Source organism: Ornithodoros turicata, chromosome 5 (assembly GCF_037126465.1).
Source record: "Ornithodoros turicata isolate Travis chromosome 5, ASM3712646v1, whole genome shotgun sequence".
Lineage (NCBI taxonomy): Eukaryota > Metazoa > Arthropoda > Arachnida > Ixodida > Argasidae > Ornithodoros > Ornithodoros turicata.
In genome coordinates this window covers 631,837-657,625 of record NC_088205.1, presented here as the reverse complement: position 1 = coordinate 657,625, position 25,789 = coordinate 631,837, and the positions used below count along the sequence as shown (strand labels likewise).

At 46.0% G+C, this 25,789-nt stretch overlaps 3 protein-coding genes across 5 annotated transcripts; 2 read left to right on the top strand and 1 right to left on the bottom strand.

Moving 5' to 3' along the window:
- The first annotated feature begins 131 nt into the window (after positions 1-131).
- LOC135393767 (uncharacterized) lies at positions 132-4,414 on the top strand. The gene is made up of 6 exons (XM_064624020.1): positions 132-570; positions 2,023-2,183; positions 2,245-2,420; positions 3,041-3,176; positions 3,785-3,914; positions 3,985-4,414. The coding sequence occupies exons 1-6, from the start codon at positions 234-236 to the stop codon at positions 4,074-4,076; spliced, it is 1,032 nt and encodes a 343-aa protein (XP_064480090.1). The 5' UTR covers positions 132-233; the 3' UTR covers positions 4,077-4,414.
- LOC135393768 (transmembrane protein 41B-like) lies at positions 4,095-8,242 on the bottom strand. Its single transcript, XM_064624021.1, has 7 exons — positions 8,157-8,242; positions 7,235-7,364; positions 7,023-7,151; positions 6,861-6,954; positions 6,055-6,159; positions 5,859-5,997; positions 4,095-5,569 (listed from the first exon to the last, which is right to left on the bottom strand). The coding sequence occupies exons 1-7, from the start codon at positions 8,188-8,190 to the stop codon at positions 5,400-5,402; spliced, it is 801 nt and encodes a 266-aa protein (XP_064480091.1). The 5' UTR covers positions 8,191-8,242; the 3' UTR covers positions 4,095-5,399.
- Positions 8,243-11,604: 3,362 nt separating this feature from the next.
- Positions 11,605-25,251, top strand: LOC135393762 (acyl-CoA synthetase short-chain family member 3, mitochondrial-like). 3 transcript variants are annotated; one of them, XM_064624005.1, is made up of 16 exons: positions 11,605-12,214; positions 14,058-14,202; positions 14,554-14,742; positions 14,810-14,944; positions 15,416-15,556; positions 15,612-15,788; positions 15,899-16,009; positions 16,067-16,107; positions 16,269-16,372; positions 16,433-16,528; positions 17,351-17,414; positions 17,474-17,555; positions 17,626-17,748; positions 24,448-24,547; positions 24,908-25,083; positions 25,136-25,251. In XM_064624005.1, exons 1-16 carry the CDS (start codon positions 11,823-11,825, stop codon positions 25,229-25,231), a joined length of 2,172 nt encoding a protein of 723 aa, XP_064480075.1. In that variant the 5' UTR covers positions 11,605-11,822; the 3' UTR covers positions 25,232-25,251. The 3 variants fall into 3 exon arrangements, with proteins under 3 accessions (XP_064480075.1, XP_064480076.1, XP_064480077.1); XM_064624006.1 differs by lacking the exons at positions 24,448-24,547; positions 25,136-25,251 and having other exon boundaries at positions 11,606-12,214; positions 24,908-25,042; XM_064624007.1 differs by lacking the exons at positions 11,605-12,214; positions 14,058-14,202 and having other exon boundaries at positions 14,658-14,746.
- Positions 25,252-25,789: the final 538 nt, after the last annotated feature.

The window sequence follows — 25,789 nt, the reverse complement described above, 5'->3', positions numbered from 1 at the left end:
ATCAATAGACACGACTTCTTTTGATATACACATCTCTGGGAAAGACCAGAATCGCAAATAGCGCTATAAGCACTATAAGGACGCGAATGATGCAACACTCCCGTGCTTCTCGTCACGCAATGGAGTCGGAGTGGGCCGTCTATCTCTGCGTGTATGGCGTATATCCGTTGCGGTAGACCGGAAGTAGCTGTTTATAGAGAGAGAATATTATCTTGATCTTTTTTTTTTACGAAATGCAGCCGATATCGGACACCAGTATCTTATCCAGTGAACTGAGAGCATTGTTTGAAACCGCGATAACTTTGAGATTATCGGAGAACCAGATTAATACGTGCGTCAACGATGTATGCCGGAGACCGTTTTGTAAACGTGCATTGTCGAAAATAGCGGCAAGCGTATTCAATTCTCTGGTTTTGGTTTCCACTGTGTATGTCCTAACTAGATTCCTTTGCCAACTAAGCTTCATTGAATCTATTATTTCGCAAATGTACGACGACTATACGTACGCAGCTTTGCGAACATCAAGATTGCTAACTATGCCGCTGTTGGCTCAATTTCCAAGCCTTGCTCGTAAGTTTTCATTCTGTAAATGGGACCATTCATCAGGGTGCCTACACTTGTTTGTTCGGAGGCATCGTTGTGCTACAATCAAGGGCTCGGCTTATCAAGCATTCGCGATCAAGTGGAATATATCAAACGCCACAAGAAATAAAGAACGAAACTCGGCTTGCGGAACCAGGAGGGCCAGGAAGTTTCCAGGCGGAAAACTTTTCAAGTTATGATGATCTCTTTGTGGAGACAGAGGAAAGTGATGTGAAAGAGTGACATCCACTTTTTGTATGTGGATAGAAATGGGATTTGCGTGCAGAACCTTTAGAATATCACAAATCAGATTAACTATGCTGTCAAAGCGGTGGGAAATGCTAAGCATATCTTCCAGCCTTCAAGAGAAAATATTAGTGCAAAAATTAGTAACCATGCGTGTATACTTTGTTGGCAAATTTTATTTCGCCTGATAGGACAAACTGAGACAGCAACACAAAATTGTGTCATAGAAGAACTGCAGCCAGAATAATTATGTACATCTCTGAATGGCAGTTGATTTAATTGTTCCACGAGTTTGTTACACCATATTGCTCGCCTTCTGATTCAACGTTCATTCTATACCTCCTGTCGTCTGTTGTAACAATGGCACACAAACTAACTTTTAATGTCGTACAGAGGAGGCAAGCGAGCTGGTGTACATTAATTACTTGAAATAAGATGTAACAGCATTGCCCAAATCAAAATGAATGAGAACTGATCCCTTTTTTAGAAGCCCTTTGCTCAAAGTATTTGTCACCTTGTATACGAGAAAGAATGCTTCAGAATCCTTCAAAGTTGACATGCACCATATTATTTATTTTGCCCACCTGTTTCAAGATGAATTTTGGCAAAACATGCAATGCAGTCTACTGATAAAACAATAAGTGAAAGTGTATGAGAAAATGCTAGCATGGATCCTGCTACTGCTGCTTCATACTGCATAAGTTAGAACTATAGAAGAAAGAATACAATGTGCAAGTGACATCAAATTGCTTCAATGTGCTAGGGCAGAAACTTGTGCAATAGATGCCCATTATTTATTTGTGTGAATCTCACGCAGACTAGTAATTGGAAAGCTAATTACTGTAGCATTACTATCCTTTTGATTTGCTGTACGCCAAAGACCAACTACCCAAAAACAGTTACGAGTCCGTAACTTTTTTTTTTTGTACACTCGGCACATGGGTATCACTCTCGTCCACTACCTTGTGCACTACACACCGTAAACACAATGGTCCGATATATGGACTACGTGCAAGTACTGGTGGCATTGTGCACCAAGAACATACCAGAAACATTGGCAGGGCTATTCAGTTTGTTTGTGTGTTCAGTTAATGGGCTCAAAAACATGTAGCTTAGCTGTTTACACATCCAGTTGCGCTGCGGAACATGAAAATAATCTTAGGTTTACCTCAATTCTTTCGTTTCTCTTTTCAGAGTACCACACCACAAAGTGCTTATTGAAAAACCCATTTTTTACCCCCATCAACGCGAATGACTGCTGGCCATGTGATGGCCTAAAAGCCGTTGTTGACTTATCGGGCCATGTCCACGCTGCTCGGGATTACATATTGTCTGGCACACCTTTTGTTGTGAGAGTATGTGTTGAGACATTGCTGAAACAATACTTGAGAGATGATATTGGCATCCTTTGTCTAGGATGCAGTCCACAGTGAGCTGTCCTTGGAATATGTGCAGAAGACATTACGAGCACATGGAGTAATACTCTCGGATCAAACGAGCAAATATGAATCCACTTTGGACAAGGTGAAGAGCGTAGAAGAGTTTATTAATCAGCGTGACCTCTTGAAGACAAAAGTGTACCACATTTTTTGGTAAGAGAAATGTGTTCCTATCGATAAGGCACGTACAGGACATTCCATGTGGACTTTGTGATTCCCTCTGTGTGGGGGGTCAACTTCACTGTTTTTTTAAATTCCTCGTTAGCGCCACGTACAGACGTGCACAGATGGAGAGAGGGTTAGTATGTGTCTGGAAAGTCTGGTAATTAGGATTCCAAGAACGCCTTAACCCACTTAGACATGCCGCTGCTTTTTACGACAGTAGTAATGACGGAACTGGAATTGTCTTTGCGAGTTTCACAGCACGATCGTACACAGTTTTCTCTGAGGAAAAGAGGAAAAATTTGTGTCCTCTTTCCCCGTTAGCTGTATTTCCATAAATAGTATAGCCAAGGTATTGGACTCAATGTGAACCAGAAAAAAAAACATTTTTGTTGAATTGGGACAAAGCGGGACAATCATCGTAACCCCATTCCTTTCGAAATATACCAGTTTCTTCGGAACTGCGGACAGTAATGTGTGCCAGGAATACTGGATGGCAAGAGATATGCCGGGCAAATTCCTTGGATTCACCCTTCTTTTTATTTTACATTTTATTTCGCAGTGAACAGTAAACAAGTGCAATAACTTGAGCGAGTCAACCTATATTGCAGGCGAACAAACTCCGTTTCATCCGCTCGCATCCTGAGGAAGACGTTTCCACGACCCTACTTTGTACCTAAAACTACCGAGGTGTCACTGGAAAGATCCTTCCTGACTGATGGACCTGAAGAGCCAAACTACACATTGGTCAGTCTCCTGCATAGAATAACAGTCTGTTCAAATGTGCTTAGTACCCGTGCCGTTTTAGTTCTCACACACCTCATGTTGCACTAACATAAGTTTCTGTCATCAGTCACCACATGGTACTCACCCGTTTGGTTCATTTCACACTTATCCTGCAGCCAAAAATTATATACCGTAATTAGGGCGGCCACACCCAGTAAAACTTGTTTTTACCCCCTGATTGTACGTCATCATCCCTTAGTGTAGAAAAAAAAATAAAAATAAAGTGAACTTGTCCAAGTGCAGATTCAACCACCAGTGCATTCAGAACTCCAAGTACTGCACGCTCAACAAAGCCGCTCAGTATCTTGTGTATATCTGAAATGCGAATGGCACTCTGTTTTCTACCCAAAAATCAGCTGAAAAAAAAAAGAAAGGTGGAAAACCTTATAGCATTGCCCGATTTTACCCCCCCGAATTTTTAGACTTTTTGAGCATGAACTTTGCCCATCACTGGCTTCGTGTTACTTCATGAAAGCAACATGTATTAGAAGCATTGAATAGGAAGCATAGGAGCATTGAATGTTTGGGACGCCATACACATAAACACGTATGCAATCGATTGCTTTCAGCCCCAATCTGATTTTGCAAACACACTGCTAGTCCAAGTAGAAGGTACAAGAATAATCGTCCTAGAACCGTCAGACTATTGCAGTAGCAACTGTTTGTCTGTCTCTATCCTCATGAAGCCCAAAGATATGCGTAAGTTCCTCCTACTCTGTTGTTGTAATGGCTAATTGATTTGGATGCAATAAGATCCTCTCTTTTTCAGTATACTACAACAACCAAATTTCGAAGCCACGGTCTGTTCCATCATTGCTCACAGATTCTCCAAGCGTTGTCTACATGTCATCCTTTTACTAAGCAACAGATTGTAACCAGTCCATGTTTCTGTCTGTTTATTTGTAGTGCACCATAATGCTAAACATTAAGCTTTGCATCAGAGACATGCTGTAATGCATTTCACGAAGGAAAAAAAAATTACTATTTTCACAAATTGCAAACCATACTGTACAAGGTAGAACTAGAAACAAATGTGTGTTAGTTGCATGACTAGCTTGTAAAAGTAGAACAATGTATACGAAAAGAAAGTGTTGAAATACTGATGTTACACAACCAGAGGTCAAGAAGTGGAATGTTCCAAACTCTGCACATTGTACAAAAATGTACTGGAACAATAAAGAGAACAAAGTACAAAAACATATACCGAAATACTTGTTTTTTTAAAAAGGATACAACATAGGGCATTATGGGGTGTCCTGGTTAAGTCAATCAACCTTGTTTACCAATCCACTAACTAATGTCACTGGAGCAAAAGGGCACAAAAATTTTTAGTGTACATTTAGGAAATGCAGTCGAATCTTCAAATGCATGGAGAACAAAATTCAGCAATGCAAGTACACTCGTCGTCCCACAAAATTGATTTGGTAAATAGTCTTTGAACCTGCTGTAGGGTATGCAGGAAATTCAACAGTGAAGCCTTCTTTCATGAAAGCTGGCGTATATTAAAGAAGGCTTCACCGCTGAATTTCCTGCATTGGCTTTTTTATTTGCCTCTCTTTGCCGTTAACCCGCTGTAGGCTGAGGAGCAGCATCAACATGTAGATTAAAAGATGCAAAAAGTGTAATTTTCGCTTACCGGGTGAAAAAGTATATGTTTTCAAGTTCTTGCGAGTCAGTTTCTAAGCATATTACAACAATATGAACATAAAGTATGGTCAAAATTTATACTCGTATCATTTCTTCCAGCGTAGGTCTTTAGTGCTTTGGCAATTAAGCAGTCAGATGCAAGCAAGTGCACATGCACTTGTATTTCTTGTAAAGGAGAAGAAAAAACTTTTGCCTGAACACTTTGCCAAACATTCACTCCCTGTTAAGTCTTGAAACACGTGAGAAACTTGAATTTTGGAGCAGCAAGATGAGATCCTGCCTGGAATTCCTCTCAACGGTTTCCCAAGTTGGAAAGCGTGACATCGTAGTAACATTCAAACAAAATGGCCGCTTTTCTTCGATGCAGGCAAGACAAAGCCGAGATAATGACACATATAATATGCGAGTCACACGTTGAAAAATGAAGTTAACAAACACACAATCCTGCACGAGCAAAGTATGTACATGTCACAGTGTGCACCGTAGAAAGTCCTCATCTCCACGTGAAAGCATACCAGCTTGCTTCAGAATTGGGCATTAAAGAACTTTCCTTTTTAGTTTGCCTTTGAAAATGACTGGAAGGAGAGACAGGACTGCAAAAGCTGCTAGCAGTGAGACAGACCACCACGACACAGCATCCCCAGATGAACTCAATTTCTGCAAGGTCGTTCCAGCTTGGATGGCTACAAAGGATGGCGGTGCAACACCTGCAAAGTGTACCTATCACTGCCCTTGGCCATCCTCAAGGCAAATGATAAGTCATTAATCAATCAACTAATTAAGCTCATCAGCTCTTGCAGATTGTAGCAAGGGCATAGTACAACTGACAATAACCTGGATTATCAACTACGGGAACTTGACACTTACAATTTCCAATTACTGACTTCCCACACTTATAAAACTTATCTGACACAACTATCCTAATGAGTTTACACTATAGCTTCAACTACATGTCACTATCAATTCCAAAGAACTTACCGACATCTTAACACTTACCGAGAAATGTTCCCACGAAGAATGGTGTTATGGGTACATCAATGACAGGCGCTGTGATATTGATGAACCAGTTGGGTAGGAAAGGTGTGATGCGCAAGAAGATCATGTAGTTTAGGAGATGGTCGCGATGCTGGCCGACCTAGCACATTAAGCATCCAATATTGGTAATCATAAAATGCGTATGAATAGACCTTACCTGCTCGGACCACTGCAGGGCTCTCGTAGGGAAGTATTTGAGTACAAGTCGTCTTCCCACCAGGTACGAGAAGAAGTAGCAGAAGGAGGCACCCATTGAGGAGCACTGGCAACAAATTTAAGCAGTTTTGGCTGGGGTACTAAATTGCAAAAACAATTTCTTCTCAAATGAAAGTCAGTCTTTCAACTAGTATAGTGCAAGCAAAATTGGTTCACACGGCGCTACAGTTTAGAAGAAAAACATATTGAAATCAGAGCCATCTTTGGCGGCAACCAGTGGGATCCGCAGGAAGCAAAGGTCCAATGAGACAGCAGGAGAAGCGTGCACATGCCTTTACTGGATAGCACGATATACTAGATTACAACGACCATGTCATAATCGGCAACCCCTACGAGGAGCCCATCTGCACAATCCGCTACTCATCGAGATCTGTATCACGATTGGACGATGGAAATTTGAATTTTGAACGCGCAGAACCTTGGGATTAGGGATGTTACTGCCATTCCTGATAGCCCCCGATTTGGGAAAAGTCGCAACGGGTTTGTTTCTCTCAGATGGGTTGGGCTGTTATAAATCGCTTCCAACCATCGGGTGAATTCTTTTGGTCTCCCATAATGTGGGCTAACGAAAAATATGTTTGTATGTAATGTGCGTTGTCGCACATGGATCACACATGATCTTCTTCCTTGTACTGAAGACCACATTCATGACCCCAATACTGGTACCCACCACTATTTCATTATCACTTTCACATAATGAAAGAATAGTCACACATGTGTGCAAGGAACAACATACACAGCACTTACAAGGCACACCAGGAACAGTGCCATAGGAAAGGGAAACAAAAACCCTGAGAGAATGCTGAGAAATATGGAACCCGGGATGGCAAAAGATTGCAAGCTGAGGCTATAGTTAAGAATCACCATTTGTTCTTTCTCTGTGTGCATGATTGAGCCAGAAAAGGATACAATATGTAGGTAACGAAGAATCCAGAAGTAACCGTCAAGAAATATTTGTCAGTATATCGATTGAGAACTTGTCCCAGACCCTTTGCATCTTCTATATCCCTCGGCAATTTCATGTGCTTCTTTTCCGAGCTGCAATAGATAACATGAAGCAATTGAAGGAATTATTCACACAAGCATTCATCACCAGGCTGAGATATTGATCACAGACTTACGGTTCTAAGTGAGGGAAATTTAGGTATACTAGAAAAAGGCATAGTAGAGAGACAACAAAGATCATGACGAGGATGAGAAATGCCCGGCTTGTGCTCTGTTGGACATTTGTTGATGGCTGCGCTGTTGCATCTAAAAATAGAACAAATTTCATCCTATAGAGCTATTCAGTTAAGAGATGCAAAATATGTATAAATCCACTCTTCCATAACTAAAACATCAATGTCGAATGAGGTTCGAAAGCACGACTGTCTAACTGAGCAATAAAGCGTTTGCATTTGTTACACTGCACGTCTGCTAGAAATGAGGTCACTAGCAAAATTACAGGGAAACTACCGTCCAATACGGCGGTAGAAACATTTCCAATATACCAATGATGTACGATGACGCTTTCTAAGCTGCAGCTGTTTTATGATGTACAACCACCAACAGCTGTTGGGTGTCATTTCAAATGTCTGAGAATACTGTTTATTTTCACAACAGGGGCCTATTAGCATATGCATGCGACGGCCTTAACCTGCGACAGGTACTTGTCACAAATTCTCACGATTATGAGATTTAGAAAGAGCTTGCGTCATATATGCGTTTAAGTTCCCGAAACAAGGAAATTGTGCACACCAAATCCAACAGAGGGTACTTGCGAAGTGTCAGTCTCATGTAGCAATGTATAAACGAACGACGATTAAGGTTGGGAAACATGGCTCTCGCATACGTGTAAAATGCTCGAGGAAACAACGCAATAAACATGCTATTTCACAAGGACGCTGCCCATACACTTTGACATTCAGGGCCCTTTAATGCCAAGTAATGAAACAGAGTTCATCACTGTGATTTCCGAAGTGGTACCATATATGGGAACCATGTGGATGGTACATTGTGAACGTAAGAGAAGAATTAATCGCGGGATATTGCGTGAAAACTTACCGCTTTTCACACCTGAACCGTACTCTGCAGCCATCTTGATCACGAGAGCGCTTGCAACGCCACCCTATGCGTCACGGGAAATTCACCCTACACGGGAAATTATGCGCAAAATGCGGAAAACTTACACGAAAACAATATACAGGGTTCGCCAAGATAAACTTCGGGGTTTCTAACGAAGATAAAACAAATAAGAACAGTGTCGGAAAGCTAAAGTAGATGTTAGAGGACGTATTATGCCCCAAAATTGTATGTCGATACTGCGACTTGCTCCGTTTCTCTGCGGATAAATCGTGAAAATTAAAAAACTGTCGCTGCCTAATCGGCTATACCTGTGTTCCAGCTACTTTCCTCAGATAGTCAGGATTACGGAAGGATTACGGATCCGTAATCCTCGGTCCGGCCTTGAACAGACTGTTCGTTCCCCCGAAATGACCTCCTATTTTGTTCTCAACTGTTGTTCCCTTCCCTTCTGTTTGTATATATTTCTTGTTTGTGAAGTAAAATTTTCAGCTGTGTTTGAGACTTCGTGTTGTGTCTGTCCCTTCGTGTTCCCTAGTCTCGGGGTTTTTACATTATGCATCATCTTCACCAGTTCGCTTGCTTCCTAGCCGTTTTTTCCATTCGAATCTTTCTTTCTTTCAGTTTCTTTTCACTGAGTTGGACCGGCGCAACCCTTATTGTCCCCATTTGGCCTCTGCACTAGATCGCCTGCGTTTACCCTCAGGAGCAACTAGATCATATGGCGAATGTGGCAGAGTAAAAGATACTATTTCCCCGATTTAAATGGAAGATCTTGCCAGTATTGAAAGAAAGAAAAAAAGCAATGAGAGCAGCATATAGCCATAGATGCCGTTTTTGTGGTCAAGTTATAGGGCCAGGGCGCCAGGCGGACATGGTCTCGAAAAGAGTATACTAATTACCTGAATTCACTAATGAACTCTTTATTCGGGGGCTTTCGGTAAAAAGTGAAATAGGGAGTTTTGCCCAGCCCAGAACCGAAACCTCAGGAGCGCATGGCCGTCGAAGCTTTATCTGGGCAGCCGGTTCCTCTGGCCAGCAGATCATATACACCTGCTCCGAGCATCTGCATCGGTCCGAGGCACGTGGCTCCCTGACTATATCCACTTTTGCTCGAAAGAGTTCATTCATCAAGTTTTAGGTAATTTTATGTAATTTTATGAGTTTTAGGTCGTACAGGAGTTCCATGTCCTCTTCGAGAGAATGTCTGCCTTGTCGTATAAATAGGATTCCGGCCGCGTTTTCGGCATTTATTCCTGTGTGGATTCGGCGGGTGCTTTTCGACATTTATATGTTTTGTCAAATTCGGATGTTTTCGGTATTTTAAAACGTTTGTGAAGGCCTGGAGAGCAGCTTGGTAGAATGACATTGAGAGCCTTTGTTGGAGGGTTGCACGTGTACTTGAACCATCTTGACCTGATCACACAGGAATGTTTTCCCTGAACCAGCAGCTCCGCGGGGCGATATATTGCCCGCATCCACCTGAAAAAAAAAAGTTATCCAAAAGCGTCAGCGTCATTCCGTCTCGCCTCTGGGAGTGCCCAGAAGAGTGTATCCCTTTTCTTGGGTTTCTTTTGTAGGCGTCAACTCAAAGGTAACGGATGACGTCACAGTATATATTCGAGGCATTCTGCTGCGTCGCGATACTGGTACACTAACTATCTCCTTCCTGAAGCCGATGACTTGATGAACCTGATCTAACAAAGGCTTGCCTGTAGTGCCACCCGGCCCATATACGGATTGGCGAATGTATACGAGACATTCCTAGCGGACCACCATCGAAGGAGTGTGCGAGCGGTGCGGGTACGCAAAACGTCATCTCTATTATGATAGTGATAGTAACACTCCCTTCATGGCGCCTGTGGAAAGCCTCGGATTGTCATGGACATACCGAGAGGAGATCTAAGGTCACGTACAAATTGCTCGCTTTATTCATAGGTCGTCATGATTTATACCCAGACGCCATATGGCGCAATAATAATATGAACCTCCGAATACCGCGTCCGTCTCAAGGAGAAGAGGTGAAGGTGTTGCCCCCTCCCCCTCCTTGGAAGCACTTTTTACACCCCTCCCCCCTGAAAAAATCATGGGACCGCCGGAGGTCTATACGTGTTAATTTCTCTGTCTACGTTGACCTGGACCTGGTTCAGCAATCTCAACAGGTGCTCTGTTATTTCACATTTTCATCGTTTTTCGCAAGTAGCACCTATGAAACATACAATATAATCTTTCCCTTCCCCGCACCAGACAGGAACCTGTGCATGCATGCGTGTAGCAGAGCTACGATCGCGATTTTTCACGAAAGACTAGCCTTCTGTCAGCTCACAAAGTCCTTCATTCGCCGACACCGCCAGCAGTGAAGCCACAGAGATATCTTTATGGTATTGATCTGTGATCTGGTCGAAGACTAGACGTCAAGGTTTGCGGATGATTGTTTTGCGCGTCAGTCCAAGTTTTATGAAGCAACCGGTAAGGATCAGTCAGAGCACCAGAAGCACGACCGGGATAATGGTACCATCTCCGGACAGCCAGTACAGACAGCGAGCAGAGTGTGAACGCGCCAGAAATGGTCCAGAAAACTTTTGGATCGAAACCGCTTCGAAGCTGACGTGGAAACGAAAGTGGGACAAAGTTCTGGACAGCTCGAGAAAACCGTACACGAAGTGGTAAGGACATCGTTTCGAACGTGTAACATGTGAGCCGTCCAGTCGCGAAATTTATTGGCGCAGCAGGAGTCGACCACGGAAAACTATCGCAAAAATTGCCGCGACCGTGGGTGCCCTTTTTGAGATAGAAGCACATGTTGAACCGCCAAGGTGAAATTGTAAATGGTATTCTATTCAGCAACAACATATCTCTCTTTGGTGGTAGTGATGGCGCTGGTGTCTTTATTGGCGAGCAGTTTGCCTTCGTTACCTGATGTAGGAACATGCTGTTTCGGGGCCAATCATGCATCCTAGGCTTACTTCCAAACAGTGCCTGTCTTCTTGACATAGCTGTTGGAGTTGCAGTTAGGAGATGAAAATATGGAGATGGTGGATTAAGGCTGTCTGTTTCGGTTCGCGGATACTATGAGCACACTGTTCATATAATGTATCTTCATGATGTGTTCGTATTCTAGGCGAGAGCATTACGTAGAACAGTGTTTCGCAACCGGGGTTACACGAGCCTTGTCCTGAGGTTCTGCGAACAGGATACTATTCAGCACCCGCGGGTGTAACTACAGCATTGCCATGCACGCCATTAAAACGAACATTTCGCTTTAGCTGTTGACGAGATTGGGACGTGCGTGTGACGTCAACAGTAACCGTGAGGGTTCCAGTGCAGGACTTTCATGTTAGGAATTCCGTAAGTCTGGTGTGACACCCAGCTTCTACTGTTTATACTCATACTGTTACTCATATAAAATGTATTCACATAAAAAAGGGCATTGTGCTGGGAAAATTCCTGGCAGCAACTTAACTGTGCCTGCGTGCGTTACTTGACACATCTCCGTGAAAATGCGGACGCGACCCCACCGACGACGAAGCAAAATTGCACGAGGTTAGAGCGAGCTTGGACCACGTTATTGGTGTATCAACAAAGCCGCCCGTTCATCTTCTCTGTGGCGCCCACCTGAGGAAGCTCCGTTTCAGGAGCAGCTGCATCATGCTGGGCTCCGGCGGAGGACCGCTCTCGGTGCGGGTATTGCCGGCCATAGGTTTCGCTTTGACACGCAGGAGTCACCACAATGCAGTCTCGAAAGGTTCTTGCCAAAAGACTTGGAGACGTATTTTTCGCGTCGACCCGACCAAATGTGCAAGGGATCGCCGATACCACCACACGGCGGCCTTCCGCCGAAGTGTGGGGCCAGCGCACCTTACGAATCCGTGGTGTTACCTTCCTGCCATGCGCTTTCGTAGTCAGGCTTTGTACGACGATGTATTTCGACAATCCATAGAGGGCTCACGGGAGTTCTGGGCACAGAAGGCAGCCTATCTGGCGTGGGACACAAAGTGGGACATGATTCTCGACGACAGGGACGTGTTCTTCCCTAAATGGTGAGGAATGTGCTTGCGTTGATGAATGGGATGATACCAGTACTTTCCCCAGAATACGACCTGGGGGGGTATACATGTTTAAGGATATATGCGTTGGTATTGGGCCATCTCAGAAATTCCAGTGGGTGTTGCAAAACACCAGGGGGAGCGTACACACCCCTGAGGGAGGTGTAAGGAAATCTTTGGGTTATACCAAAAACAAACTTCCTCCAGGAGTATTTTACACGTTTTCACTCGCTTTTCACGAGTAGCACTGCACACTGACACGAAGGGCATGTTGACCGCTCTACAATGAACTTAATACTGCAGAAGTTGCAGTATAGCACATTATAACCCACATTCTTTCAAGCGTCCGAACAAATATTAGTGACATGAGGAGCGGTATGTCTCTCATGTCTGCCTATTGTCACACTTACCAAAAGAAACCAAGGCCGTTCACCGTACTTCCTACACAGCTCTACGAAAACGTTCCGGGTAAAGCTTTTGTCTTGCAGTCAGCATCATGGGCTGGTTTGGCCTTACTGAATCGTCCGCAATGAAAACACGATTAATAGGCAAACATGCGTAACGTCGTCAACGTTCCTGAATATTGAACGCGCGTGACTCAGGTTAATTCGACAGAGCTGAAGGGAGGGCGAAATACACGCAATTCGCATTGATTCCGACGGACCATAAAATCCTTTAATGGTCATTGTCTTTCCTCCTGTTGAATAATATCTCGACCATGCGTTATCAGACCATCACTTCCCACTATCACAACACTCGTCCAGAAAGAGAAAAAGAAAAGAAAAGTTCCGATGTGTTAAGCATAACTCACGTTCCTTTTTGTTCGGATTCTGCATTTCCTAATGTCACGCATCAGAGATTACTTCTAAACGCAACAAATTTACGAAGCTCGTCAAAGACTATTTGAAATGGTCGACGTGGGAATTCCACTACGAGACTGGGATGTGACCCGGGTTCGAATACCGACACCGTCTGTGCGCCTTTTCTGGTTTTTCCTCAGACAGACAAATGTCTCCCCGTGAAGTTGACCCAGGACATACTATGCCTGCCCCGAGCAATATACCGTCGTATCAGCAGCAAGCACACAGACTGCAAATGCTCCCCATTTTAGTCCCCTGACGCAGAAGTTGGCTCCCCAGCACTGCAAATAGTCACATAAACCTCCGTGCGTCCCTAAAGAGGGTCGTGGCAATGCCATTTGCTTTGCTTCTTCACACGTTCCTGTAAAGCGTGCTTCATCCAACGCACGGGTGCCGTTGGTCAAGTCAACTTGCTCTGTGCTTTTCGGCGTGCTTTTTTAAAATTCTAAATTGTGCGTTGACAAAATCTTGCAGGTTATTTCAATTTTGCACGTGCTGTGCCACGCATCTATGGTGGCGGAAAGTGTACACACACTTAAATGATGTAGATGCTACGATCATAGTCAGCGTTTCAGGCCTTCTTAAATAAGTTGTGTCACCACATTACTTAATATATAACGAGTCCTCATCAAGTGCTCCGACTCATAATATTAGTGATGGCGTAAGTCGAAGCAAACATTAAAACTTTCTTAGTTTATTCTGCACGAGCTTTCGCGTGGGGGGCAGACTTCTTCAGGTACCTTCATACCTTCGTACCTGAAGAAGCGTTGCCCTGCGCGCGAAAGCTCGTACAGAATAAACTTGGAAAGCTTCAATGTTGTTTTTTGAAAGTTTGTAAACTTTTATACACATTCAATAGCGTCCAAAGAACCTGTCCTCCTTCGTAAATTCACAGTCGTTTACATTTAAATCAACAACAGCAAGATTATGAATGGGGAGTTTCATGCACTGTGCTTCCGAGCATATTTTCCACGCAGGTTTGCGGGGGGAAAGATCAGCGTGTGCTACAATGCGGTCGATCGCCATGTAGAGGCAGGTCTTGGAGAGAGGGTGGCCATCATCCACGACAGTCCAGTTACCAACAGCATAACGAAGATCACCTACAGTGAGCTTCAGAAACAGGTAGTGCACCCTAGCCTAGAGCCCTCACACGCAAATCGAGTTGCGGGCCGCGTTGATGAAATTTGTAGCAAGATTTGACACTTGAGAAACTATGCTGGAATCGCAAAATTCACATTTATAGTTGGTGATTGGCAAGCATTTGACCTGCTTTACAGCACAAGCACTTACAATGTCGTTTTTATCAAATGCGGTACGGGCAATCTCGTGCTTATCACGAAGTAAGCCAATCAAGGCACGAATTTTAGCATCCAGAATTCGCGAAATTTAGTGGCGGCGAATATGTACGTGCCCTGTACCCAACTCGCGACTAGGGGCCGCGAAATTAAGAAAATTAATAATGAAAATTTGCAGGTGTCTCAAGTAGCCGGCGTTCTCCACGAATGGGGTGTCCAGAAGGGAGACCGCGTGATCATCTATATGCCCATGATCCCCGAGTCCATCTACGGCATGTTGGCATGTTCCAGGATAGGCGCTGTCCACTCTCTCGTCTTTGGAGGTTTCTCAGCACAGGAGCTGGCCGTGCGCATCAGCCATGCTCAAGTATGTGAGTGAAACCAGCACTAGATGACTGTCCTACTGAGAATGGCGTCAACTACATTCTGTACAGGCTGTCGTTTGCCTCTCTGCCAACTTCGGAATCGAGCCTAAACGTACAGTGCCTTATAAAGATATCTTGGACGACGCCATTAACATGTCGCAACACAAGCCAAAGAAGTGCCTCATATTTGAGCGCCCTGGGCAGGTAGGTTGTGAAGCGTGAAGGAGGTGGTCATCGAGGGACACAATGGGGAACGTTTGACGTCCTCAACGGTAGTATGAGAGACAAATGATACGGTAGAATATGCGGGGATTCCTACGCTCTGAGAGAAAAGAGGAGTAATTTTAGTCATTTTGGGGACTATACGAGCATTGCCACAACCATTAGTCCATTTTGGGACAACATGCACGGAACTTTATGGGGTCTATTTGTAGTTGCCGGGGAGTGAAAAGGGGATTAATTGAATTATAAGGGAAGAAGTGATTACTACTTAACGGCTTTTTTTTTCATATGTGCCCTAATTCGGCGTAACGGAATATGCACGTTTAGACGCGAGCGCTTGGTGCTTCTATGTTTTCACCGCAAGATGTGCGCCAAAAACTATGCAACCTGAGCTTACGAAATTCACATCAACACCCAAGCTCTTTCAATTCAGCGCATTTTTTTTCTGAACAGGAGACAATACCCATGACGAAAGGAAGAGACGAGTTCTGGCGTGAAGCCACAGCTCGTGCCCGGCCTGTTGGCTGCACTGCAATAGACGCTACGGACCCCTTATACCTGATTTACACATCTGGAACGACAGGCGTTCCAAAGGTAAGACGGTCTGCAGCACTCCAGGATAGTGGACAGCAGTCTCTGTCACATGTAGGCCATTGTGAGGCCAGCAGGTGGTCACGCTGTTAACCTCTTGTACACGATGCACTCCGTGTATGGTATCAGAGAAGGTGATACCTGGTGGGCAGCCTCCGACCTTGGCTGGGTTGTGGGGCATTCTTACATCTGCTACGGTCCACTGCTCAAAGGCATCACCACAGTTCTGTATGAGGTCAGTGTAGTACTCAACCGAATACGGGATTGTGTGTTTCAAGTAGAACAGCAGTGCGAACGGTGCCACTGAGTCAGTGCAAAAAAGTAACTTGAAAATGCATGACACAGGGAAAACCCGTTGGCACACCGGACGTGAGCAGCTATTTTCGTGTCATTGACCAGCACGGGGTTAGTGGTATGTTCTCAGCCCCAACAGCTGTGAGGATCATCCGGAAAGAGGTACATTGTTCTTCCTCCGACTGCGCCAAGCTTTGCTGACTTAAAATATTTCCCTAGGATCCCAACTGTCAAACAAGCAAAAAGTATGGAATGGAAAAGTGAGTCAGAGCAAGAGGATTCTTACCAAACTTGGCGTATTAGCTGCAAGGACATCCGTATACAACAGTATAATATGCACAATTTAGAACTGGAAAGCAAAAGCAACAATATTTGAGATTTTTCGGATGAAAGGGGAAACTATACTTATACTTGCCCTCAGGTTACGGTATGTTTTCCTCGCCGGAGAACGCTGTGACATCGAAACACTGAAATGGGCTCAACGTGCTTTCCGTGTCCCTGCTCTGGACCACTGGTGGCAGACAGGTAAGGTGACTGTAACCCTTACAAAATTTTCCAACGTCTACATCCTCAAATGTCTGGCAGAGACCGGTTCTCCACTTACTGCCACATGCGTTGGCTTGGGCAATCCTCTGAAGGTTCCTGACGAAGCAACAGGCCTTCCTGTACCAGGATGGGACGGTATGAAGTGCTTTGGTCTGTAGAACAGAGTGTTTTCTCTGTATGTTTGAGAGGGGCGGATGAGGATGACGCATCTCCTTGTCCGCACTTACCTTTCGTACAGGTGTCTGCAGTTCCTTATCTCGATTGCGGTCCGCGTTGCACGTTGGCGAACGAAGTCACGCCAATAATCCTGGTGGTTACTGTAGTACAGCGGGTATCCCAATGAGGACTATTAAGGGGTGGCCGCATGTTTTCTGTGGTGGGTAGTTCACTTGGACTACCCAAATCCCAGAGCAAAAGGTTTAGCTCCTTCTCCTGTGCCACTGTCATCTTCTTTCACCCTCCCCTGGGTGCAATGAGCCGCCACTCCAGAGCAGGATGACCTTCCCCCTACCCCTACATCACCCCACCCCACGGCGCGAACCAAGTCATTGCGCTTCAGCTCTCTTCACAGTGCTTCGTAATATTTCTAACCGGGGGAGGTCTCCTATCGGCATTGCGATGTTGATGCGAAAATTTTTGGATAACAAAAAAGTACATGGTAACTGCCTATATTGCAAGTGCCAAAATACGGGATTTTGTGTCCCTTTCGGCAAGAGTACAGCGGTGCCGACTTTCCTGTCTTGCTAGATGCATAAGAATACTCCATATACTGCTGAAAAGTCGCATAAAAGCCACATTCAGACACAGGTACTCTCTTCTGACTCCCAGCCAGTTCCCATATCGTGCTTCCGGTGAAACTAATTCCTGAGACATTAGACTATTATTAGTATTATGATAACATAATCCAAGGTACACCTCGGGGGTTGTTCTCACAGATCTGTTGTCCATTTGTTGTAGTGCGGGTGTTGCTCGACGACGGGCTAGAGGCTGCTCCGCTGCAAATGGGAAATGTTGCAGTCAAGTATGTAGGTCCCATGCAACAACCAGCGAATATAGTTTCACGACTCTCGTCTGTTTTAGGCTTCCTTTGCCTCCAGGAGCTCTGAGCACCCTGTACAAAGCCGATGACGTATTCATCGAGAAGTATTTCACCAAATTCCCCGTGAGTTATTACGTTCCGTGCACCGCTTCACTTATGCCAGCTGAATCATGTCGTACGTTTATTATTTCAGGGTTACTACGACACCATGGATACTGGGATGGTGCACCAAAATGGCTACATTAGCATTTTCTCCAGAAACGACGATGTCATTAATGTAGCTGGCCACCGTTTGTCCACCTCACAAATAGAAGAGGTACCGTATGAACATACGTATCCGTGTTTAGGAGTGTCAAAGTGGAAAAACCTGTGTGTGTGTGTGTGTGAAATGGTGAAGCGTCACCGAGGCAGAGATATAAGTGGAGATGTAAAGAGGAGACAAGAGGGTAAACGTAAATGATATGAAATTGAAGTAGTTGAAGGTAATTAAGGAGAGGTAAGAGTAATTAAAGGTCATTAAAGCAAGAAAGTTGAGTTTAAAGGTAATGAATGTAATATATATGTAATTAAGAGAGATTAAATGAAATTAAAGATTACCGAAGGTAACCGCACATTACCGGAGGTAACTAATTGGAATTAAAGGTGACTAACGTCAATTACAGGAAAATTGAGAGTAATTAAAGCAAGTAAACGTAATTAAAGGGAATTGAATGAAATTCAATATTGCCTCTCGTAACCTTCGGTTACCTTCAGCAATTAAAGGGTAATTGAAAGTAATTGAGACTAATTAATGTTTAATTAAATGAACTTACATAGAGTAATTGAAAGTGCCGAACCGGAAGTCAAGTATAGACCGGAAGTGAACAACGGGAAATCAGGTTTAGACAGGAAGTGAAGTATAGACCGGAAAAGGCCAACGCATTCCTCTCGCATTTACCACTAAATCGCCACTGAATTTTTAGCGTGTCACGCTTCGCCCTCGTTCATCGTCACTGGAGAGCAAAACACACTATTGTTGAGATTGTGGGATGAATCGTTAGACATGCATAGACTGTACAACGAAGACAGTTGCATGAATGAAGCAATAAGAGAGGACCCCTTGAAGCACGCTTAGCTCAATATAGGGATCCCTGAGTGTATGCAGAGCCAGGTATACGTCGGAAAGAGAGTGTCCATTGAAGCGCACTTGTCTCTGGGGTACTTGTCGGGTCCCAATAGTCTATCGTAAGATTTAGGAATTTGCGATAGACTATTGCAGTAGGTGGCATGGTCCTTCTTGAAAGCACGTTTAAATTTTGAGCTTCTTCGGTGCAGTAGAACGCTCCCGACACGTTTCTAGAGGGGGCATGGTTTTTTGCCCGGGCGCAAACTTCAGAGCCCTCTACGCAGGAACGAGTCGGTGTTTGAGGATAATACAAGTTCGTATTTGGTATATGTCAACCACCCCAATGAACTCTGATTTTTTCCGTGCCAATCTGTGGTGGTCGAGCAGCATCGCTGGATCGTGGAATTATCCATGCAGGACTCCTCGAAGAGCACTGCTCTGGGGATCCCCGAGGGTGGAGCGAGAATACGTCGGAAAGAGAGGGTCCACTTAAACTCACTAGGCTCTCAGGGTCCACGAGGGTAGAGGGAGAATACGTCGGAAAGACAGTACCCCACGAAGCGCACTAGGCTCTAGGGATCCCGGGTTGGGGGTGGGGTGGAGGGAGAATACGTCGGAAAGCGAGGACTCCTCGAAGTGCACTAGGCTGGGGGACCCCCGAGGGTGGAGCGAGAATACGTCGGAAAGAGAGGGTCCACTTAAACTCACTAGGCTCTCAGAGTCCACGAGGGTGGAGGGAGAATACGTCGGAAAGACAGTACCCCACGAAGCGCACTAGGGATCCCGGGGGGTGGGGGTGGGGGGAATACGTCGGAAAACGAGGACTCCTCGAAGTGCACTAGGCTGGGGGGCCCCTGAGGGTGGAGCCAGAATTTGTCGGAAAGACAGGAGAGGCATTCCACGCCAAGTGACAGAAGCTAAACGTGTTTTGTAGAAGGATCGTGCCACCCACTGACCGGGTCTCAATAGTCTATCGCGAAAAAGATTTTGCGATAGACTATTGAGACCGGGACTAGGGATCCCCGGGGTAGAGGGAGAATACGTCGAAAAGACAGTACCCCACGAAGCCCACTAGGCCTAGGAATCCTCGGGAGTGGAGGGAGAATACATCGGATAGAGAGGGCCCATTGAAACGCACTAGACTCTGGGGATACCCGAGGGCGGAGCGAGGATTCGTCGGAAAGACATGACCCCACGAAACGCACTAGGCTCCAGGGGTCCCCGGGGGTGGAGACATGGGCGCCTTCATGAGGGCCCCCCCTGGCTTCCAGAAACGTAGGTTTTCTGAGCCAAGACAATGTAGTTGCGGGCGCAGTTGACGCACCACCACCTGTCCTCCCCACACTCCGGAAAAAATCCCTGCGGCGCTCCTGGGTGGATGGAGAATACGTCAGAAAGGGAGGGCTCATTGAAGCGCACTAAGCTCTGGGGATCCCCGAGGGTGGAGCGAGAATACGTCGGGAAGACAGGACTCGTCAAAGAGCAATAGTCTCTAGGGATCCCCGGGGGTGGAGGAAGGATACATAGGAAAAAGAGGACTCCTCAAAGTGCACTGGGCTCTCTGGATCCCCGAGGGTGGGGCGAAAATACGTCGGAAAGACAGGACTCAACGAAGCGCACTAGGTTCTAGGGATCCCCGGGGGTGGAGGGAGAATACGTCGGGAAGAGAGGACTCCTCGAAGTGCACTAGGCTCTGGGGATCCCCGAGGGTGATCAATCGGAGGCCGCTCCTCATTGTGTCGCCCCGCTACGACAGTTAGTCATTACACAGGAAGAGGAAAGTTTGGGGCAACCAGGTGACGTTTGTCTCAACCTTGAAGTGGTTCAGGTTCAGGTTAGCCTCGTTCCCTTTTGCATCAGGGCAGGCACCTAAGCGGTGCCACAGGCTAAGAGAGAAAGAGAGAGGCGGAAAGAAGGAAGAGGAAGCATGGGTGAGGGGAGAAAGAAAGTGAGCGAGGGAGGGTACAGGGAGAGAAGGAGTGAGGTCGAGGTGATGGAAGCAGAGGGCGCCCTCAGAATTTCTTAGAGAGATGGACTGAGGAAGGGAAATGCATCTCGTTTCGCATGGCTGCATGGCTTGGCACAGTCTGGCTTGGCTTGGTCTTTGGGTCTGGTCTACCTCGGCACTGGAGGTGTAGCAGGCGGTTGGAGCTTCTCCGTCGTTGTCTTGGTGGTACAGGGATGGTCGTGGCTGCCTTGGCTTCGCTTGCCTCCCTGGCTGTGTCTGTCATTTCTGTGGGCACCGCTTCTTCTTCGGCTTCTCCCTCTGGGTTGGTGGGGTTTGGTTGGGTTCCAGGCGTGACGTTCCCTTGTGTTTCCTGGGGGCTCCTTGGTCGGGGACGTTGTCCGTCTGGTTTTGTCCTTGATGCTTTCTCCCACTCTATTAGGAGGTGCTTGGTCTCTCCGATTATTTGGATGTCGCTGTGGACTTGAAAGCCTAGCAGCAATTCTATCTGTTGTAACGTTGTGTTTCTTGCCTTGTGTAGGGCCCGGCAAACGAAGAGTATGTGTTCGATGTCCCCATCCTCTCCGTTGCCACAGAGGAGGCAGGTAGCGCTGTCGCTCCCAAAGAGCTCCTTCAATCTTTTCCTCGTTGGGAGGGAACCCGTTCGTGCCTGGAACAGGAGACCACTACCTTTGTCTCCAATGTAGATATTCTCGGGCGCTGGGGTCGTCTTGTGTCGTCTGTAGAACGCCATGCTTTCTTTTTTTTTTTGACACAGCCGAGAGCCACCTTTCCCTTTCAATGAGGTCCATTTCTTTTTTGACGAGGCCATTCCATTCCTTTTCAGATTTGGCGGTGTTCCTTTTTGTGTGTCTGCTGTATATTCTGTCTATTTGACTGATCCTCTTTATCCAGTTGGTCTGTATATTGGCAAATCTGAGGAACTTGAATAGGCGGGTCGTGTATGATTCTTCGCGTCAGTGGATCAGTCTTCCAAGATATCTTGTCTTGGAGCGTGCTTCTCGGTATTCGTACGTGGACCACCCCAGTTCACCCTGAATGGCTGGATTTGGGGTGGCGAAAGATCCTTGTAGAAGCCATCGGCCGATTTCTCGTTGTTGCCGGTCAAGTTGTGTAATTGTTGTCTTGCTGAGGCATACTACTTCATTTGCATATGTTGCCACTGGGACAGCGGTGGTCTTCCAGTGGAGACGTCCTATCTCGTAGGGGTGGAAGGAGTGGCGCGCTATGTGCCACGTATGGCCTTTCCTGCTGTTCATTTTTCTGAGGAGGTTTTCCTCGTACGTTTGTAGATAGTTGTCCCTGTCCTCGAGCAAGATTCCAAGGTAGTTGTATGCTGTGGTGATGTCCACTTTTGCTTTTTGCAGTGTAAATGAGAGAAATGTTGCGCTGTCTCCGATCTTCATTACGTTGGTTTGTTCTCTACTCAAAAGCATGCCTTCCGCTTCTGCTATCTCAGAACATATATCTAGGAGGTCCTGTAGTTTTCCTGGTTCATCGGCTATCAGGACGACATCGTCTGCAAAGGCTAGGCACGAGATGACGGTCTCCTCAAAATTCTCGTCCACATTCTGTGTGCGCAGGTGGACTCCTTTCTCTGATTTTTTCGAGGGCGATTAGGAGATCGTTGATGAAAATGTTGAAGAGAGTGGGTGAAAGTGGGCATCATTGGCGCAGTCCGATTTCTTGTTTGATTCTGTCCGACGTGTACGGGCCCAAGGTGAATCTGCTGTAGATGTCTCTGTATAGAAGATCTATCAGAGTCGCCAAGCTCTCGGCCACTTGGCAGGCCTGCATCTTTTGTTTTATTAGGTCGTGTGGTACAGCGTCGTACGCTTTCTCCAAGTCCAAAAAGGCGAGGTACAACGTTTTTCGTTGTATCTTGTAGACTTGGATCAGTTGTGTAATAATAAATAGGTTGTCACTAGTCCTTCTATTTACGCGGAACCCATTTTGTGCTTCGGCTATGTTCCCTTCGCACTCGCGTTGTAGTCTTCGGTTAAGAATTGATGTGAAGAGCTGGCGATAGGCCTGTAGGAGCCAAGATTTTCTCTTGGCTTACCCTTTCCTTTGTGTAATGTTGGCTTCCCTCCAATCTACTGGAATGTCCCCCGTAGATATAATCTGGTTGAAGCATTGTCTAAGGAATTCCGGGCTTGAGTGTCTTTAGGAACTCGTTAGGGATATCCCATCCGGGCCCGTTGCCAGGCGTTTGATGCTCATCTCTAGCTCGTCTTGTGTTATGTCCGGGATTCGTTTCCGTCGTGCTTCATTTGTTTTTTGGGTAGTTTCTTCCCTAGTGCATGGCGCTCTTCGTCGTCGGAGTGTCTGCTGCAGCTTTGTGTAAAATTCGGTTATATATCCTTCGATTTGCGTGGGGTCTGAGAGAGTATTATTTTTATCATCTTGTATGTTCGAGGTAAACTCTTGGTGGTCTTCTTTGTCGATGTTGGCTATGTAGGCCCACAGTGCCGCTGCTGTCCTTCGTCCGCTGTCTGTTATTTTTGTGGCTATTTGTTTTTGGAACGATTTAATTTTTGTAGCGACCATGGTCTTTACCACTTGTTTTTGCGTTTCATAGGCTTGGTCAGCTTCCAGGTGATCTCCCACACAGTCATAACTATCGCGGACTAACAAAAAGCGACCGTGCGCGACAGTGGTGGAGAGCAGTACCATCATCTGACCTTGTGTTGACGTCATATTGTCGGCGCTCGCTGAGTGGTTCAGAGAAATGTCGTCTGCTACACAGCTGGCTTCTGCTGGTCAGCTGTTCAGGCTCTGAAGAAGGACGGGAACGACGACGTCACGAGGCTATAACGAGCGTGATCACGTACGAGGCTCCTGGGCCGCCGTCGCCCGCAGCGCCCCCAGAGCCAGCAGAAGAGCGCTCTTCTTCGCATCCCTGTTCCTGTTTCTCCCGCCATGTTCCCCAACAGAGCAGTGACGTCATCTGTGGAGTGCGCTGGCAGCGCCAGAGCCGTATATAGTGAGAGTTTGGCCGTCTTTTGCCACTTCGCGGGAGGAGCCTGTTTTGACGTCAGATTCGTTTTGCACCGCACAAAAAGACTGCATCCAAGCGGATTCCGCTTATCAGTGCCCGCGCCATTGTGATGCAGTCTGCTAACTGGCCGACACGCGCTTTGTCGCGCTCGACGTAATCTACCATAATCGCAGGCCTAGTTATGACGCACAGCAGCCTGTGATATGGGGGCTTTGTTGCCATACTGAAAGAATTCAAGGACGTGCATCCTAAACAACTCTCTGCATCAATATGGCGTCGGCGACCACGGCTGGAATGGCGAGGGAGGTCGTTCAGCCATGAGTTCGCATGAAGCGCTTGAATTTAGGCTCCTCCTAATGGCCAAACTCTCTCTATATACGGCTCTGGGCAGCGCCTCCAAGTGTTGCCCCCGGCACAATGGATGATCCTTCTGTTCATCGGGGATAATCCGTCTATTGGGGGTGGTATTGGTATTTCTGCCGTTATCGGTCACTTGCGCATTGTACTGCGAGTCGAGAGAGAACGCGCGGCTGTCAAAACCTATTGGGCAAATTGACGCACATGCTTGCATCAGATGTCTTGAACCGAAAAGTTCGCTCCCCGACATTGTTGAAATAAGTACGTCTGGCAGGAGCAATTTGCTTCATTTTGCTGTGACACTTGGCACAATGAAAGCACACCATGTCCAGAAAAATATTTCGCGAACGGTTCTACGGGAACTTTACCTCTACCTGTTTGTAAACAAATGACGTCATAGTGTTCGACAGCGCCATGAATTTGGTAGGTTGAACTATACGTTGAAAGCCAGTGGCGAACAAGGTCGCGTCTTGAGGGGATTACGAGAGTCTCTGAAAGGGACGCGAGGGTTTACTGTCTTTCAATTCTATCGCTCTCATTCACTTGCGGGCCACTAGGCTATACTTTTGCGCACATTTCTTTGCAGGCTATCATGAAGCACGATGGAGTGGTCGAATGCGCTGTGGTAGGCGTCCCAGATCCCATTAAAGGAGAGGTTCCCTTAGCACTCTTGGTTCTAGAAGACGGTATGTAGAGTACTATCAGGTACATGAAAGCAAGAAGAGGGTTTATTGAGGTCTGCGTTAGAGAATGCAGTCCACTAGGGAGCGAGCCGAAGCTTGAAGGAGCGGTCCATAAAAAATGACCTACACATCCAGGCTTAAGCGAGTTACATCACGTTAAAAAAGTTTACCATGCGAGCTGGGGTGGAGTGTTGTCGCAACATGTGCCACCAAAGGGCATTTACGTATTACGTCGGCTACAGAGCCAGCTGTGCCGAGGTGCAGCCAGTTCTATGGATTATATAATGTTTTATTCCGATACCAAATGGGGGTTCTATTTCACGTGGAAAGTAGAATCGAGTGACAAAATAATTTCATTTTCAGGCACAACTACTAACTTTGAAGACGTGCGCCAGGAGCTGGTCGAAATCGTGAGGGAAAGTGTCGGTCCAGTAGCCGCATTCAGCTTGGCAAACATGGTACCTGCCTTGCCAAAGACACGCTCTGGAAAGATCCCACGAAAAACTATCGCCGATCTGGCCAGGAGCAGAGCAGTCAAGGTACATTTGGAAAGGAACAAGGACGCCAGTCAGCACCATGTTTTCGTTTCAGATCCCTGTTACCATTGAAGATCCTAAAGTCTACCAAGCAGTGAAAAAAGCATTGCAAGAACTTGGTTTTGCCAAAGATGCGCCTGATCCGAAATAAAATATCATTTGTGCAAGCTGCAGGGGTCGCTTAGATGTATCAACCTTTGTAGTATGATAATAGGGCATCTCTTTGAGACCTTCTGAATAGATCAAGAGCGGAGGTACCCCTTTCAAGGAAGGAAGCTACTAGGCTGTGTCCCTTTCGTTTTTTTTTCTATCGGCATTAAACATACTTCAATGACGAGAGACCACATAACTATGCTATGTTGCATTGTGCTAAAGATTCGCACAACGAGCCTGTAGCAGTGCAAAGGCATTCAAATGAAAAGTGCAAAGACATAGCAGTGTGGCAATGTAGCTGGGTGTTTGTCCTACGTGTAATAGCCTGATCCACTACAACATCAGGAAGTGCATAAGGATCAGAGATGATTACGTTAAAAAACGCGTAAATGCAGTCAGTACAAATTCATTTACAGTTTTGAATCGTACATTGTATTCTGCTTTCTGCGCAGACTCGCAAACCTCACGAAATAGCATCCAAAATGAAGCAGAACATTTGGAATCACTGCAAGGATAGTCCTCCCATAATGAAGCTCAGCATTTATAGCAGCATTGT

Excerpts from the sequence above, each read along its gene's own strand:
- LOC135393762 (XM_064624005.1), top strand. The coding sequence starts at position 11,823 with ATGCTGGGCTCCGGCGGAGGACCGCTCTCGGTGCGGGTATTGCCGGCC. Across the intron at positions 14,203-14,553 it reads ACAGTGAGCTTCAGAAACAG|GTGTCTCAAGTAGCCGGCGT; the intron begins GTAGTGCACCCT and ends GAAAATTTGCAG. Across the intron at positions 15,557-15,611 it reads GAACGACAGGCGTTCCAAAG|GCCATTGTGAGGCCAGCAGG; the intron begins GTAAGACGGTCT and ends TGTCACATGTAG.
- LOC135393767 (XM_064624020.1), top strand. The coding sequence starts at position 234 with ATGCAGCCGATATCGGACACCAGTATCTTATCCAGTGAACTGAGAGCA. Across the intron at positions 2,421-3,040 it reads AAAGTGTACCACATTTTTTG|GCGAACAAACTCCGTTTCAT; the intron begins GTAAGAGAAATG and ends CCTATATTGCAG. Across the intron at positions 3,177-3,784 it reads AAGAGCCAAACTACACATTG|CCCCAATCTGATTTTGCAAA; the intron begins GTCAGTCTCCTG and ends GATTGCTTTCAG.
- LOC135393768 (XM_064624021.1), bottom strand. The coding sequence starts at position 8,190 with ATGGCTGCAGAGTACGGTTCAGGTGTGAAAAGCG. Across the intron at positions 7,152-7,234 it reads AATTTCCCTCACTTAGAACC|CTCGGAAAAGAAGCACATGA; the intron begins GTAAGTCTGTGA and ends TATCTATTGCAG. Across the intron at positions 6,160-6,860 it reads CACTGTTCCTGGTGTGCCTT|TGCTCCTCAATGGGTGCCTC; the intron begins GTAAGTGCTGTG and ends ATTTGTTGCCAG.